This window comes from Engraulis encrasicolus, chromosome 20 (assembly GCF_034702125.1).
Source record: "Engraulis encrasicolus isolate BLACKSEA-1 chromosome 20, IST_EnEncr_1.0, whole genome shotgun sequence".
Taxonomy (NCBI): domain Eukaryota; kingdom Metazoa; phylum Chordata; class Actinopteri; order Clupeiformes; family Engraulidae; genus Engraulis; species Engraulis encrasicolus.
Window position 1 is genome coordinate 49,232,416 of NC_085876.1, and position 17,883 is coordinate 49,250,298.

Below are 17,883 nucleotides of genomic sequence, written 5' to 3' on the forward strand. Positions count from 1 at the left end.
TTGTTTGTTTTTTTATCCACATTTAGTGTTTATATGTACTACAGTATATGGATGTGACACAAAGGAAATGTTGAGTACCCAAAAGTTTGTGCAACTTTGGGCAACCAAGCTAAATGCCATTCATTTAGCCTACAGATGACATTTCTGCAATAAAACATTAGGGTACTCAACATTTCTGGGTTCAGTACAGGGGCCTATGGGGATCACGACTAGACAAAAATGCACCATAACTGCAACTTTTCTACAACAACTGCTTTGTCTAATCATGGAAATGTTATTACATTTCTTTTTGTTTAACTACAATTTAGCTAACTAGACTGCCTGTGCAGTCGCCTTCGACTGCTTAAGGTATATCCCCGAAATGCGACGCTTCCAGTCCCCCATCATTCCTACCACTCCCGTCCACCATTTCGTAAACGTATATGATACATACAGACGTGACATGACGTGCATAGGCTTAAAACCAAACGACTATTGTGAAAATGAAGCAAATGGTAATACTGTTTTAATGGTTCAGTGGATATACCACATTAGGTACAGTGTAATAACCAGTGTAACAATATTTAATACAATGTAATGTTTTTACTTACATCATGTGTTTGTGCGTAAGTGGTATTACATGGTATTGCATATTGTTACACTGGTATTACACTATATTACATGGTATTGCATACTGTTACACTCGTTATTACACTGTACCTGATATTGCATATTGTTACACTGGTATTACACTAGTATTACATGGTATTAAATATTGTTACATTGGTTATTACACTGTACCTAATATGGTAGATTCACTGAAATGATGAACCATTAAAATAAGGTGTTACCGGGCAAATCAATCCACCCAGTCAGAAGTTATGGGCCAAATGAAAATTCCGCCATTTTGAAAGTGTTGTCTTCCAAACTCGAATCAGTTCATGAACCTACCCTAGAGCATTCACACACAAAATCCGGGACAAATCCATCCACCCGGTCAGTAGTTATGGGCCAAACAATAATTCGGCCATCTTGAATTCAGCCATCTTGAAAGTGTTGACCTCCAAACTCGAATCAGTTCATGAACCTACCCTAGAGCATTCACACACCAAATCTGGGACAAATCCATCCACCCGGTCAGAAGTTATGGACCAAACAAAAATTCGGCCATCTTGAATTCAGCCATCTTGAAAGTGTTGACCTCCCAACTCGAGGCAGTTCATGAACCTACCCTAGAGCATTCACACACCAAATCTGGGACAAATCCATCCACCCGGTCAGAAGTTATGGACCAAACAAAAATTCGGCCATCTTTAATTCAGCCATCTTCAAAGTGTTGACCTCCAAACTCGAATCAGTTCATGAACCTGCCCTAGAGCATTCACCCAAAAAATCTGGGACAAATCCAAACATCCGTTCAAAAGTTTTCGCGTTAACACGAAAGACCTTACGCGGCGGCGCACGCGGCGGCGCACGCGGCGGCGCACGCAAAACCATTACATCCCCGACGCTCCGCGTTTCGGGGATATAATAATACCTTAAATGCTCCATCTTTTCAGTGGCATCACTGTGGAATTCGATGTTTGTTTACTCTTCTGTGGTGATCATACTGTAAATTGACACTTGACAAACATTTTATCCTGAGCTCACAGCCATTAATTGCCTTTTCATTTTTTTCTCCTCAAAGCTGATATACAGCTGGAGCCAGAAAAGCACTCCCTGTACTATGTGTACACCGCCCTGTCACAGCCCGTCTCTGCTCCTGGCATCTTTGAGTTCACTGCCATGGGACTACTAGACGACAGAAAGATTGACTACTACAACAGCGAGGACAAGATCAAGAAACCTGAACAGGATTGGATGAAAGCAAAGCTCCCCGCAGACTACTGGGAGAAGGGCACCCAATCACGCAAGAGTAAAGAGCAGTGGTTCAAAGTCAACGTCAACATCCTGATGGAACGCATGAGGCACAACGCCAGTGGTAAGTACCAAGTTGCTACAGGTTTGTCCAGGTTCAAGAATGAGAATAAATTATCTGACTAAGGCACTCCAAATTAAAATGTCTTTATTAACTTGACAAGTCCTACATGGACAAATTAAAACCAAGGCCCGTGCGTAAGCGGCCTGAGTGCCTTCTTCAGTACTGCCCTGAAGAAGGCACTCAGGCCGCTACGCGTGGGCCTTGTTTTTTAATATGCTCTCTGATGATGGAGCCCAGGGGCAACATATATATAGAGAAGAGGAGAGGGCCCAAGCAACTACCCTGAGCAACTCAAAAAGGCACATCAGACTTGTTGGAGACGTGTTCTCCAATGGTGGCAAAAAATGGCCTTCCTATGATGTATGTTTTGAACCAGTTTAAGACATGGTAGATGGTAAGACATGGTAGGTAGGTATAAGACCGTCCTACCCAAGATTTTTTCCAAGATATCATTTCTAGCCAGGTGTTGATTAAGTTGTTTAAATACAAGCCAAAAAGCCAATACGTATGTTTCATATATAGTCTTAAAACGGATCAGAGGACATCCAGCAACCTTTGTGCCTCCGCCAAGGAGGTAATGTTTTCAGTCGCGTTGGTTTGTTTGTCTGTCTGTCTGTCAAGGAACAAGTGATTCAATTCTGGTGGGGATCTGGATTACGAACCGGAGCCAGGACTTTTTTTTAAAAGATTCTGTCAGCAGGATAACTCAAAAACTAATCATCGGATTTGGACGAAACTTAGTGGAGTTGTTGGTAATGGCCCAAGGACCCGGTGATCCAGATCACGAACCAGAACCAGGACCTTTTTAAAGATTCTTCACCATTGCTGGCCTATAAATCTAGACGCCCCTAGTGACCACAAATTGAATTGCGGGACAGGGCAAAACATTCCAGTTTCTAACTCCACAAAAAGAAGACAGGAAGACTTAAAATGAAAATAGGATGTAACATAGCCCAATGTTCTATCAAGCAGCTTCCTTTGTAGAGGTGCTCTCTGAGTGCTTCTAGTTTTAACTTGTCATTTTATTCCTCAGATATCCATTCCTTGATGTGGAGACATGGCTGTGAGGCTGTCAAAGGGCGAGACGGTACTCTACAGTTTTACAAGGGTGTTGATGAATACAGTTACGATGGCAGCGATTTCCTCTCCTTTGATGACAACTCGATGCAGTGGGTGGCACCAGTTACAGAGGCTTTTCAGACCAAACGGAAGTGGGACGACGTGCCAATCCTGAACCAGTACACCAAGGGCTACCTGGAGAAGGAGTGTGTGGAGTGGCTGGACAAGTTTCGAACATATAGAGACAGTGAACTTACAGAAAGCCAAAAACATTGTAGGTTCCTCCAGTAGCACCAGTACAAGGGCTGCACGATATTGGAAAAATATGCGATACGCGATAACATTAGTCTGGTTCTCATCGACGATGCGTGTGTGTACACAAACTACCATCTGGTAGCGCTGCCATTAACATGCTCTTCTCGAGTCAGAAAAAAATGGTGCATTTATTGCAACTCACCACCAACAAATTGTGCAAAAACGTTTTCTGTTAATCTCTTAAGAGTCAACATAGTCTATAATCTGTTCTGTGATTCATAAATGCGAGCTGCCATTGATATTTAAAGGGACACTGGTCAAAAAAGGTACTGCAACTATGCTGATCAATGAAACTGGGCTGCCTATTGCCAAATTTGATCTTTACATGAAAGTTTACTAAGTAATAAGCTAATTTCTAGTATGGTCCAAGTAGAGTCATTTTAGCAGCTAAAAATAGCTATTTTTGGACATTCAAAATGGTGGACCATGGAGAAGATCCCCCTTTTCATGTATGAAAAGTGCCATTTTTCCAGTCATAATGAATACTTAGAATTTGATGCTGGTGGTAAGCATTCATGAAAAAGGTAAGATTAGTGAATGGGCAGCATGAATTCTGGAAATAAACAACAAAAATTTCACACAGTGTCCCTTTAAGCAATAAATGCTCCGTTTATTTTCAACTCGAGAGGAGCATGTTAATGTAGTGTGGTATTGTGTGTAGCTACGCTCCACCCGTCCTTGAAAACCAGGCTACGATAACATGACTGAATAACGCGATATCGATATTACTTGCGATATTTAATATATACATATATTATTTTCAGATCCTCCAAAGGTTTACCTTTTTGCCAAAAACGGGAGACCTCATGGGAAATACCAGTTGACATGCTTAGTCACAGGTTTCTACCCAAAGGACATGAAGATCAGCATCCTGAAGAATGATTGGCCTGAGAAGGAGAGTCACGAAAGGGATGTCTTGCCTAACGGAGATGGAACCCACCAGATCAGAGTGACCATCATAGTGGAGAAGGTGGAAATAAACATGTATAGATGTAAAGTGGATGACAGGACCCTGGACAACCCCATTATAGCTGAATGGGAAAAAGGTGACAAGATTTTCCTGGGCTATGGGTGGCAATTTTTTGTAAAATGTGTTTTTGCTATTACTGTTGTTGCTGTTGATATTATTAATGATGGAAGTAGTATTTATGATAGAAGCAGTGACTGAACAATTGCACAGCAGCTCCTAGGGCAAAACACTGATAGATAAAAACTGATATAAAAATGTGGGTATGTTACAGCTGAATGTACACACTCTAATGCAAGATGAGGGTCTTATGGATTTAAATGCAACTTATTTCATGTTTTTATGTGCATCAGAGGCTGAGATATTTAGGTTTTTATAGGCTGAGGGCAACTTTCCCAACAAGGGCTTAGGCATTCAGCAGGCGTTTTTGCAGGTGCTTCAGTCCTCAATGGGTTAAGCATTTTTGCCATTCTTTGTAGTTGGAGTCCCTCCCCCAGAAGATGCCAAGTCCTTCCCCAGTGAAGCAGTTGGTGGTGTAGCAGTGCTGGTGATTCTTGCTGCTCTTGGTCTTGCTGTTCTGTTCGTTGCCAAAAAGAAAGAGAAATTGTGCTTTGGTAAGTTCTGCATATGGAAATGAAACAAATATTTTAAATATTGTCCACTGATGCTCACTGTTATCTAAAATATTGCAAATAAAACTGTTTGAAAAGCAACACACTTCTTGTTGCATTTGTCTTTAAAGGACCACTTCAGTCAATTTCAATATGCTGTTGTATTTCTCATGCTGCCCTTGACTTGTCAGTACCCGGTGATGCCACATCTGAGCTATTCCAATGGGGGCAGATTTTGTTTACATTTTAAAAATTCTTAACATAGGCCTACTCCAAATATTTTCCCAAAAGGTATCGCTGTTTGCTAGTTGTCTGCTGATGTTGCATAACCTTTTGGATGTTTTTGGGAATAAATCAAGATGTTTTTTTGAAATATAAACAAACACCTGCCCCCATTACAATGACCAGGATCTCGGAAAAGGCTGAAGAAAAAAAAAACCTCAGGTACTGACAAGTCCAGGGTAGTGTGAGCATTACAACTGCATGTTGAAATTGGCTGAAGTTATCCTTTAACTTATTGCAGAAAGAAATATTTTGGAATACTAATGGCAAACGTCTGTGATAGGTTGTGCTACTCATCTCTACTGTTTCCACTTTCATACACACGCTGACATGCATACAAACGTACACTGTTATACATTGCGAAAGAAGTATATGTTGTCACATAACAGGATTGTAGGATTGGTGCTCATTGGTGCTTTTGTGGCATTTACCACCGTTGCCAAAAAGAAAGAGAAATTCTGCTTTAGTAAGTTCTGCATATGGGCATGAAAAAAAATAATAATAATAATTAACACATTGACTGCTAATTCTCACTGTTAGTCAAAATATTACAATCTAAACTTAAAAGCAATACATTCGTTGTTGCATTTTCCTGAAAGTTATTGTAGAAACAGGATCTGGTCTGAGATACAATACATGTGTGATACAATACACTGTGGTACAAAGGTTTGGGGTCACGTTTTTTTTGTTTTTTTTTTTCAGTTAATTTTTGCAATTCATGTAGTAGATATCTATTAGGCCCTGCCGTGGCCATCCGGTAGGGCACTCGGCTGCCATGCGGCTGACCCAGGTTCGATTCCCGTCCTGTGTCCTTTGCCAACCCCTCCCCATCTCTCTCCCCGTTCGCGTCCTGACTTGCTCTTTTACTGTCCTGTCCATAATAAAGTCTAAAAAGATCAAAAGAAATATCTCTAGATATGTATTGAGTGACTTGAATTGGTACGTAAGTACTCAACAGCCAAGTGTGAAAAAAGGTTTTGTTTACCCATCATGGTTAAACTGGAGAGAAGAGTGAAATCCAACCAACCTGTTTCACACATGTATTAGGGAACATACGAATACACATTGCATTGTAATCCATTTTTCTTTTTTCATGTCTTTGGTGTGTTTGACAATGGAAATGTGTTAGACCAGGGGTGTCAAACTCAAATTGACAGAGGGCCAAAATCAAAATCTGGAGCGAAGTCGCGGGCCAAACTCTTTTTATTTGTTGTTTTTTACGAAAATGAACTTAAATTGCTCATGTTTAAATGTATGTTTAAACAGATTCCCATATAGTTAAAATGTGCCTGCACATACCGTATTCTGTTGCATTTGAGTGTGAGCTGTTTCAGTGGTCTGGGTCCATTCATATTCCTGTGATATACGCATTTTCATGTTCAAATCTTAATACTCTACACAGTTATGGTGTATGTGGGCCAACTGTAATACACATTTGAAATGATCTCGCGGGCCAAATAAAATGGAGAGAAGAGTGAAATCCAACCAACCTGTTTCACACATGTATTAGGGAACATGGGAATACACATTGTAATCCATTTTTCTTTTTTCATGTCTTTGGTGTGTTTGACAATGGAAATGTGTTACCATTGGAAAGCTCCGTTTCCGCCCTGTCCAATGTACTGTAGGTGTATGACATTTGTTGCATTGCTACCTCGGCTACAAATCAAGTCAGAGTACAGTAGCTGCATGAATTTCGTTTCTAGCCACCTAATGAGACCTGTTATGAATTCTCGGCCCATTATCTCGACTCTGAAATAACGTTTAAGACATTTTGTTTAATAGTTTTTAAAGGGACATTGTGTGAGATTTTTAGTTGTTTATTTTCAGAATTCATGCTGCCCATTCACTAATGTTACCTTTTTCATGAATACTTACCACCAGCATCAAATTCTAAGTATTCATTATGACTGGAAAAATTGCACTTTTCATACATGAAAAGCGGGATCTTCTCCATGGTCCGCCATTTTGAATTTCCAAAAATAGCCATTTTTAGCTGCAAAAATGACTGTACTTGGACCATACTAGAAAATATTTGTTTATTACTTACAAGTAGTAAACTTTCATGTAAAGATCAAATTTGGCAATAGGCAGCCCAGTTTCAATGGGCAGCATAGTTGCAGTACCTTTTTTGACCATCGCCAGCACAGTGTCCCTTTAAGGCTTCACTGTTTGATTTCATGTATTTCTAGCTCCACCTCCTCCACCTGATCCACCTGTGCCAGAGGGGCAGAGAGATGACGAGGGGGCACCAATGCTTCCTGTAGTTGCCAACCAGGATGGAGGACCTCCAGGGGAGGTTGAAAATGTGAAAGTGGAAGATGATCAGAAGGGTGCGGTTGAATAAGACATGCAGTAATCCATTTGGCACTTGGATTTGCTTTTTCCGTGTTATTATTTCAGTTGTTTTGTAATGTTTTTGCTTTTCTGCTTTTCTAAACAGGTACAGAGAGAAAAGACAGTGATGGTGGTGACTCTGGTAACAATTTAATATATTGTATTTGTTTGTTTACTCATTTTTCTGACTATTATTAATTCAGTAATGGTCTTTAACTTGCAATGCTAAGCAGCATCTGAATCTAGCTCAACACATTTCCCCGCTTGTTTCAGGTAAAGGAGGAAGCCCACCGGGCTCTGTGACTGGACAACTACAGGTAAGCAACCAATACTTATGAACGGCGTGACCTTTTCCATGTGCGTCACGCCCTTTTGTGGGGGAAAACAGCCCATGCAAGTCAATTAGTGATGTTGGGGGAAGAATAAAGGAAAGACTAGCGCTGTTCACGCGCAACATGCTGAAAACACGTTGTGTTGCCGGCTGTTCAAATACCATGACCAAACAGCCGTGGTTTAAGCAGGGACTGTTCATTTAGGCTAGCCGATGTAGCATGTAAGTTAATGAGACATTCAGTTTGTTTTCCTCCATAAAGGGGCGTAACATTCACGAGCAAAGTACCCAGATGGTTATCATGCACAGACTGATAGAGGCAGTCGGCTGGTATGCTAATGAGCAGGCGGAGCACTTGGAGGGTCACTCTCAGCCTCAAAATGAATGGCAGTGAATGAGAAGCAGGCGCACAGGAGGGTAAACTCTGCTTTTTTTAAACTTGTAATCGTCGGGAGCACTTTCATTCGAAGTCCACTGCCTGCGTCGTGATTCCAGGGAAACAACTATGAAGTGGCAACGACCACAAGCAGTTGTAGAGTCCACAGTCCCCCCACCAACACTAAGCTGTCAGACTGAGTGTTAGTGGGGGGTACTGTGGATTCTAAAACTGCTCGTGGTCGTTCAGACATACATATGGTTCTGCCACTTTATAGTCGTTTCCCTGGATTCACGACGCAGGCAGTGGACTTTGAATGAAAGTGCTCCCGACGATTAAAAGTTTAAAAAAAATCAGAGTTTACCCTCCAGTGCGCTGGCTTCTCATTCACTGCCATTCATTTTGAAGCTGTGTGTGACCCTCCGAGTGCCCCGCCTGTTCATTATGCATAGGTTTAGCATACCAGCTGACTGCCTGGAAAATTGTTTGTTCAGGTACTTTCGGGTTCAATCCACAGCTGGACACTCCACCCACTTTGTAGGGCAACAAATCAACTTTGAGCATTTCCAACCATCCTGGGTTAGATTAGATTAGATTAGATTAGATTATCCTTTATTGTCTCTTCAGGAGAGAAATTCAGAATGGACATGAGAAAGTGTGATTCACAATTAACATCAAATTACCACAATAGACAGACTTAGGACCACAAAGCACAAACGAACATGTAAACAAGGCGTAGAGGCGTATTCAAGACAGTGACGTTGTTTAAGCAGAGACGCTCTATTGGGACTAGGGAATGTTTGGTTTAGACTTTGTCTCAGCCTGTTCAGCCCTCGACCGGTTGCAAACCAAGGGAGGTGGGTCAACCATGCCGTTTAAGAATGTTAGTTGTCATGATAATCAGGCTAGATAACAGCCCTTTTTAGCTCGTTTTAAAACTAGTATACCGCGTATAATTTATTATACGGTTAATGTATTCACTTAAGACTGCACACCAGATGTTGTCATCTCTGCAATTTGATGGAAAATATTGTGCTAACATCTGTTACCTTCTGCTTAGGAGGCCAATGGAAATCACGCCTCTGCATCTCGTGAGACACTTGAGGCTGCTGTGAACGGGGATGAGAATCAGCAAGGTACGGTTGGACAGCGCTTGAAAGCAGAAGTGACCTTAACCATTAGGTTCAGCGGAACTGTTCTAACACAACTAGGCTTAATAAATATTCATGAAAGTTGACGGGGGCTCGGTGGTGCTGTCTCGCATGCATTTCCATACAACAGGGACTAGAACTGGGCCGTAGGTATGATCAGCTGCTGCAAGTAGCCGCGACAACACTGTGCTTTCACGCCATGGTGAATCTAAGCTAAAGAGTCCTAATCTAAACGATAACAGTTATATTCATTACTCACTTGGCAAGTCGTCTTGTGAATATTGAATATAGGCCTAGTAGTAATAGACCTACAGTAATAGTGAATATTGAAGTTGGACTGTAGATTTTAGCCGTACCTTCCCTCTGCCTGACTGAAGTGCATTCGCAAACCAGGAAGCAATTAAATGAACATTAGTCCCGTCGTCGAAAAAGTAGGCTACTTTCTGGGGATGTTTATCATAATTTCTCAGCGTGCTTCATCTAAGGCCCCGTGAAATCTAATGAAAGTAACGCTCCTCTTGCCTGCATGCAGGCGCACACCATGGTAAATAGCGTAACACAGGCAAAGGAATCCTCATCAAAACGATACCAGTTATTCATTACTATAGTCTTGTGAATTGTAGGCAATTGGATATTGAGGTTGGACTGTAGAGCGTAGGTTTTAGCCGTGGTATTTGGAGCCAATTCCCTCCGAAAAGTGCATTCGCAAACCAGGAAGCAATTAAATGAACATATCCCGTCATCGAAAAAGTAGGCTACTTTCTGGGGATGTTTATCATAATTTCTCAGCGTGCTTCATCTAAGGCCCCGTGAAATCTAATGAAAGTAACGCTCCTCTTATGAAAAGATGTGCAATGAAAAGGAAAAGGCTATTTTAGTGTGCCCTGTGACTTTTTTGCATGGTGCGTGTTCTGTATTTCTCCCGTAAAGACTGCTTCTCACGAGGAGGAGGCGTGGAGCTTCCCACATGGAAATAGCGTGATTTTAAAATAATAATAGGCTAATAATATATTTTAATCGGTCGATAGCCGAATGCTGTCAGCACAAAAAACAATTCCTTGGCAACTCCTTGGCCAAGGACTGGAGTTACTTTAAATAACATTTGCTTGACCAATTTTCTATGTCTAGTCTACTGTAAAAACTGCCGACAGAAAAGCGATGTTGATTTTTAAAGTGCGTGGGTGGGGATAGGTGTTTGCACATGCCGGTAAATCCTAACACAGGCAACATAGCCTAGTGGAACTGAGCTCCGCACGCCCAGAACCACGTCTGTCACGATTCTATAATCGCCCCTGTTTGAGCCCTGTTTGAGCTGATGATGGGTGTGTATGGGTGGAGTAAATGCAAAAAGAAAATGAAACCACGCCCCAGCAGTGCGGAGCCCCGTTCTAACAGGGCTAGTAGAAAAGGCCTATAAGTACCACATCTCACCGGACCTAAGCTGACCATCTAACAACATGGTAGCAAGTAAATATCTTCTGATTTCAGTCATTATATGTGCTGGGCTACAAATATGCTGTTTATGGAGTCAAAATTAGATTATTCATGCAGAAGTATAGTAATGTTACCTACTATACAAAGTAGGCTACAAAGTGTTTTCTCAACCAAGCTTTTGTTTTAGGTGAAGGAACTAGCTCCAACGGCTCATCAGATGGAAGCACTGAAAACATTCAGGTAAAATATGCATGAATTGAGGAGAGCCCTTTTTTAAAAAAAAATATTGGTTTAGCACTTAGCAATAATTTCTTTATTTTGCGCTACACACCAGCCGTATGTCATTCTTAAAGTCAGTAGCTCCCAAACTTCTCCTGCTGGGAGAATGTTTTCGTGAACCTTCAAATTACTCTGAGGGCCCTAAAAGTCCTCCGAGCGCCATACTATGAACACAGACCAAGATTTCCCCCTGCACTTTAGGCCTATATTGAAGGCAGCCCTTTTTAGCTCGTTTTAAAACCAGTATACCGCTTATAATTTATTATAGGGTTAATTTAATCACTTAAGACTACACACCATATATTGTCTTCTCTGTAATTTGATGGAAAATATTGTGCTAACATCTGTTACCTTCTGCTTAGGAGGCCAATGGAAATCACGCCTCTGCATCTCGTGAGACACTTGAGGCTGCTGTGAACGGGGATGAGAATCAGCAAGGTACGGTTGGATAGAGCTTGAAAGTGGAAGTGACTCAGTGCCGCATTCACAGGTCCTTAGCTGACCATCTAACAGCACGGTAGCGAGTAAATATCTTGTGTTTGCAGTCAGTATATGCGCTGGGTTACAAATTTGCTACAGATATGCTTTATGGAGTTAAAATTATATTATTCATATTATGGAGTTAAAATCATATTATATTATATCATTCATCGATATTTTGTTCCGAGGCCATCTGCATGAAAAAACACACCCTGCTAAATCGTTTGGTGTTTGGTACGAAAAATTTTATAAAAATATCAGACATATTTGAAGCCCGTGGCACAATTCAAAGGGGATCAAAATATAATTTTAATACCACCATTGGATTACATGCTAAAAATTTCTGCTAAAAACGCTGTGAGGTCCCATGAAATGGAAGGATGTGACGTCACTTTCAAGCTCTATTAGGGACTGATTCATGGGATTCATTTGGGAGTGATTTGGTTGTATAGTAGGCTATACCGTGGTTTGTTTTGTTACGCTTTCCTGTAACATTTCATTTCTTTCATTCCAGGAACAGGGAGTGATACTGATGACACTGGTAATTATGTCATACATTTCTTTATTTTTCTGACTTGTCATTATACCTAGGCTACTATGTGTAGTAGGCTACAAAGTGTTTTTTCAACCAAGCTTTTGTTTTAGGTAAAGGAACTAGCTCCAACGGCTCGTCAGATGGAAGCACTGAAAACATTCAGGTAAATGTGCATGAATTGAGGAGAGCCATTTTTAAAATATATATATATATATATATATATATATATATATATATATATATATATATATATATATATATATATATATATATAGTGGTTTAGCACTTAGCAATAATTTCTTTATTTTGCGCTACACACCAGCCATATGTCACTCTTAAAGTCAGTGGCTCCCAAACTTCTCCTGCTTGGAGAACGTTTTCGCAAACCTCCGACCCCCTCACAAACCTTTGGGAATCATAGCAAGTAATTTCATGTTATTTAGCTTAAGGTACACTGTATTAGCCTGAGTATCATCCTCCGTAGTGACCGCGCTGGCTCAATACTTTCGCTTGCTGTCCGTGGTCAGCAAGCGAAGGTATTGAGCCAGCGCGGTCACTACGGAGGATGATACTCAGGCTAACACTGTAAGATTTTTAGTTGTTTATTTCCAGAATTCATGCTACCCATTCACTAATGTTACCTTTCATGAATACTTACCACCACCATCAAATTCTAAGTATTCATTATATAACTGGGAAAACTGCACTTTTCATACATGAAAAGGGGGATCTTCTCCATACTCCAAATTTCCAGAAATAGACATTTTCTACTCGGGCTCTGCCCTATCGGTGACGCAGCACCTTTGGCTCATCTACACACACTAGGGCCAGGATCTTTGGCTCGTTCAAAAAGTCGAGAATCCAGTAGCAATCCGAGGGAGGTCGGTTAACCAGGCCATTTGGAAACACTAATCGTTATAGTCCTGGTCAGACCAGAATCGCGGTACGTCAGAATCAGGCAAGATATTGTCAGCTGCAAAAATGACTGTACTTGGGCCATACTAGAAAATATTAGTATATTATTAGGTAAACTTTCATGAAAAGATGAAATTTGGCAATAGGCAACCCAGTTTCAATTAGCTGCATCGTTTCAGTACCTTTTTTGACCATTTCCTGCACAGTGTACCTGTAAAGAAGGGATTAAATTACTTTTGAGTGATATATGCTACCACATGCCAAATTCTATGACAGTGGTTCTCAACCTTTATTGAACAAACGACCCCTTGGTCTCATCACAATTCTCCCAACCCCCCCTGACCTCATCATAAGCCTGACAGCGCATCCCCCTTAGTATTAAAAAAAAAATAGAATAAAAAAAAATGAATGGACTTATGCAACTAATTAACGTCCCCTCTCAGCTGTATCCTGTAATTTTTAAAGTGAGGAGTCAGCACCCCTACAGGCTAGGCATCTTCTTAAAGGGACACTCTGCAGGAAATGATCAAAAAAGGTACTGCAACTATGCTGCTGTTTGAAACTGGGCTGCCTGTTGCCAAATTTGATCTTTACATGAAAGTTTACTAAGTAATAAACAAATATTTTCTAGTGTGGTCCAAGTAGAGTAATTTTTGCAGCTAAAAATGGCTATTTTTGGAAATTCAAAATGGCGGACCATGGAGAAGATCCCCCTTTTCATGTATGAAAAGTGCAATTTTTCCAGTCATAATGAAGTTATTCATGAAAAAGGTAAAATTAGTGAATGGGCAGCATGAATTCTGGAAATAAATAACTAAAAATCTCACACAGTATCCCTTTAACACTACTCAGCCTGTGTCTGTAGAGAATCTGATGGAGACAACAGTTGAAATGTCATCCTATCCTGCCAAGGAATAAATACAAATTATTATTATTTTAAGTTGGAGGACTCTTCACTCTAAAACTACAGCTTGCTAACCCATGCCATTTAATTAAACTTACGGCCCGTACCCACACAGAGTAATTCCGCTCCGCTCTCATTGACTTTGAATGGGGGCGATATCGCGCTTGACAGCGCGGAGGGGGGGCGATATCGCAGCGGGACGCGGTTTGATATAGACGAGATCTCTATATCATGCAAATTTGATGGTCCAATAACCAATCAGATGGGCGTATGGGTAGCAAGGGCGGGAGTTACAAAAAATTTTTAAAAACATGGCGGCGATTTCTGTGATTTCCAACATCACGTTTTTGCTGAATATAAAGACCTAAAATGCTTATAAATGTCACAACTACCACGGATTGATGTAAAAATGCACCACGAACTTATGTAACACAAATAGGTTACCCCACATTGCCATTTGATCACTCGATGTTTTGAGCTAACCGGGTAAGCTAACGTTAGCATTTTACCAGAACCAGGCAGCTACAAGCTTATATTAGACTACTTCTGTACTTCTATAATGATATAACGGGGCTTAAATGTTATCTAGGACCAAAACACAATCACATTTAAGCCATGTACACACTGTGTTGTGATATTGGGTGAGTAATGTGTGCAAACGACCTTTCGCCGTTTGTTATCTCGCTCGGTCTACCCGGTGTCAGCTGCGAGACACATGCCGCGCCGCGAGGCTCGAAAGTCGGGTGAGCAGCGTTGTTAGCCCCGGGGAGAATCTACTGGGAGTATCCGTGACCACACCCCCAGCGCGATATTGCGCGTCGCGGATCCCGCCTGCCAATTTCCCCAGTCGGTATAGTAGACAGGTCATCAGCTGGGAAAATTAGGCCTTTCGTCCTACCGCACTTTTCTCTGTGGATTATTGACCAGAAGGCCTATTGGAAGAAATTAAAACATGGGGCCACGTCAATTTCTGCTCAGAATTCAATATGGCCGCCATTTTCCAAAATGACTTGTTTTCATGCATTATTACATTGTACTATAAGGTGATATTCATGAACGATTAACTACTTTCAGCACTATTCTGTCCTATTTCCCTACATACATGTTTACAAAGGTTGACTAAACTAAAACAAATGAAAATAAAGTTGGCCACCTTGCAATATCCAAAGGAAAGTGCTGAAAATAATGATTGAAATGCACATAGAGAGTCTATGGCTGGGAAAATTAGGCCTATTGTCCTGTCAGGGTTTTCACAGTGGATCACAGAAGGCCTATTGAAAAAGATTAAAACTTGGGGCTATCTATGTGCTCCAAAATTCAAAATGTTCTCTGTTTTTCAGAATGGCAGACTTTCACACATTTTGAAATATCCAAAGGAATGTTGTCAAATGGTTGAATTCCACAGGCACAGTGGACTGCTGAAAAAAGGCATATTGTCCTGCCAAACTGTGTGTGTGTGTGTGTGCGTGTGCGTGTGCGTGTGCGTGTGTGTGTGTGTGTGCGTGCGTGCGTGCGTGTGTGCGTGCGTGCACGCGTGCACACGTGTTTGTGTGCGTGCGTTTTTATGTGTGTGTGTGACTGAGTGCGCTTTTCTCAAGTTTGTGTGGCCAGTGTGTGTCTTTACATACACTGACATAGACACAGTAGACAGGGTGTGTGTGTGTTGTGTGGGGGGTTTAAGGTGGGGGGGTAGGGGGGACCGAATAATGTGGAGGAGCAGGGGGATGAATGAGTCGGGATTGAATTAGGGGATGGGGGGGCAGAGTAGTGTGTGGGTTTCGGGGGGGCAGAATAGTGTTTGTCTGTGTGTGTGTGTGTGTGTGTGTGTGTGTGTGTGTGTGTGTAAGTTCAAAGGGCGGGGGTTGACTTGCCAAACTTTTCACATTGGATGGGGGGTGGGGGGTGGGTGAGAATTTTGTGGGGGGGTGGGGGGAGAATGAGTCAGGGAGGGCGAGCGTGGGGGGCAGAATAGTGGGGGGAGTGAGTGAGGGGTGGGGGTGCAGAGTAGCATGGGGGGATGAGTGAGGGGGTTGGGGGGCAGAATAGTGTGGGGTGGGTGGGTGGGGCAGAATAGTGTGGGGTGGGGTAGAATAGTGTGGGGTGGGTGGGTGGGGTAGAATAGTGTGTGGGGGGGAGATGAGTGAGGGGGTGGGGGAGGCAGAATAGTGTGTGGGGGAAAGACACTGTAGAGCAGGGGGAAGATGAGCGGGGGATACACGCGCACACATGCACGCACACTCACCCTTGCTTTATACAAAAACATGTGGCCTGAAAAACTTTTGGTCAGTAATCTAATGTAGTAGTTCATATACCGCGCTCTTCCGTGTGGTGCGTCTCCAGTTGAATAGGTAACTTGGAAGGTGAAAAAGTGGATCGCACTCGGGTTCTTCTTTTTTATTTTTTTATTTACATAGCAGCAGAAGTGTAGACAAACGTTTCGGCTGTTGCCTTCGTCAGTGTGGAGACACTGGTCTGGTCCGTCAGTGTGGAGACACTGACGAAGACAACAGCCGAAGCGTTTGTCTACACTTCTGCTGCTATGTAAATAACCCACCCCCCACCCCCCATCCAATGTGAAAAGTTTGGCAGGTCAACCCCCGCCCTTTGAACTTACCCCCCCCCACACACACACACATAGACAAACACTATTCTGCCCCCCCGGAAACCCACACACTATTCTGCCCCCCCCATCCCCTAATTCAATCCAGTTTGTCTACACTTCTGCTGCTATGTAAATAAAAAAATAAAGAAGAAGAAAAGAAGAACCCGAGTGCGATTCACTTTTTCACCTTCCCAGTAATCTAATGTGAAAAGTTTGGCAGGTCAGTAGCCTTTTTTCAGCAGTCACCTGTGTATGTGTAATTCAATCATTTTCTGACAACAACCCTTAGGATATTTCAAAGGGGCAGGATATATATTTACATATTTCTGTTGCCAACCTTTGTACTCACGTCTGTAGATAGGAGATAGGACAGAATTTCACTGAAAATAGGTTGTCTTTATTGATAATTATGGTCTTACAGTATTGAGAAAAATGTATGAAAGTCTGCCATTCTGAAAAACGGAGAATATTTTGAATTTTGGAGCACATTTGAGATGGCAACCAGCTGGTGAATCTTTTTCAATAGGCCTTCTGGTCTGTAATCCACTGTCAAAACCCTGACAGGACATTAGGCCTAATTTTCCCAGCAATAGACTCATATGTGCATTTCAATCATTATTTTCAGCACTTTCCTTTGGATATTGCAAGGTGGCCAACTTTATTTTCATTTGTTTTAGCTTAGTCAACCTTTGTAAACATGTATGTAAGGAAATAGGACAGAATAGTGCTGAAAGTAGTTAATCGTTCATGAATATCACCTTATAGTACAATGTAATAATGCATGAAAACAAGTCATTTTGGAAAATGGCGGCCATATTGAATTCTGAGCAAAAATTGACGTGGCCCCATGTTTTAATTTCTTCCAATAGGGCTTCTGGTCAGTAATCCACAGAGAAAAGTGCGGTAGGACGAAAGGCCTAATTTTCCCAGCTGATGACCTGTCTATAGGCGTTACATGCCCCACAATGTTTTACAGGAGCGCACAAGTGTTACAAGTTAGCATCTCAATTAATTGCTTATTTTGTATTTTAGGCCTGAAGCTCAACAACGAAATGACAACAGAGACGATTGATAAGGAAGTCATGGTTCATAGGGAGCTTCGTACAGAATCAGTTCGACGTAAGGGTTTAAGGATGGAGAATTAACAGCCTTTAATGAGAAAGATACACCCATTTAGGAGACTGGACTTTGGTAGTACACTTTATCACACACACACACACACACACACACACACACACACACACACACACACACACACACACACACACACACACACACACACACACACACACACACACACACACACACACACACAGGTGTAGTCTACTTTTTTATGGTGGGTATA

The 17,883-nt window shown here is 41.7% G+C and overlaps 1 protein-coding gene across 1 annotated transcript in view; it reads left to right on the forward strand.

Annotated features, from left to right (window-relative positions):
- The window catches only part of LOC134436081 (uncharacterized), a 50,918-nt gene extending 33,180 nt beyond the window's left edge, over positions 1-17,738 (forward strand). Inside the window, exons 12-24 of the mRNA XM_063185107.1 lie at positions 1,667-1,960; positions 2,994-3,293; positions 4,099-4,425; positions 4,781-4,915; positions 7,387-7,527; positions 7,638-7,673; positions 7,805-7,848; positions 9,299-9,374; positions 11,011-11,063; positions 11,465-11,540; positions 12,097-12,123; positions 12,228-12,280; positions 17,571-17,738. Coding sequence (XP_063041177.1) covers positions 1,667-1,960; positions 2,994-3,293; positions 4,099-4,425; positions 4,781-4,915; positions 7,387-7,527; positions 7,638-7,673; positions 7,805-7,848; positions 9,299-9,374; positions 11,011-11,063; positions 11,465-11,540; positions 12,097-12,123; positions 12,228-12,280; positions 17,571-17,576 — 1,568 coding nt within the window. The 3' untranslated portion in view covers positions 17,577-17,738. The remainder of the gene's footprint in view (positions 1-1,666; positions 1,961-2,993; positions 3,294-4,098; positions 4,426-4,780; positions 4,916-7,386; positions 7,528-7,637; positions 7,674-7,804; positions 7,849-9,298; positions 9,375-11,010; positions 11,064-11,464; positions 11,541-12,096; positions 12,124-12,227; positions 12,281-17,570) is intronic.
- Positions 17,739-17,883: the final 145 nt, after the last annotated feature.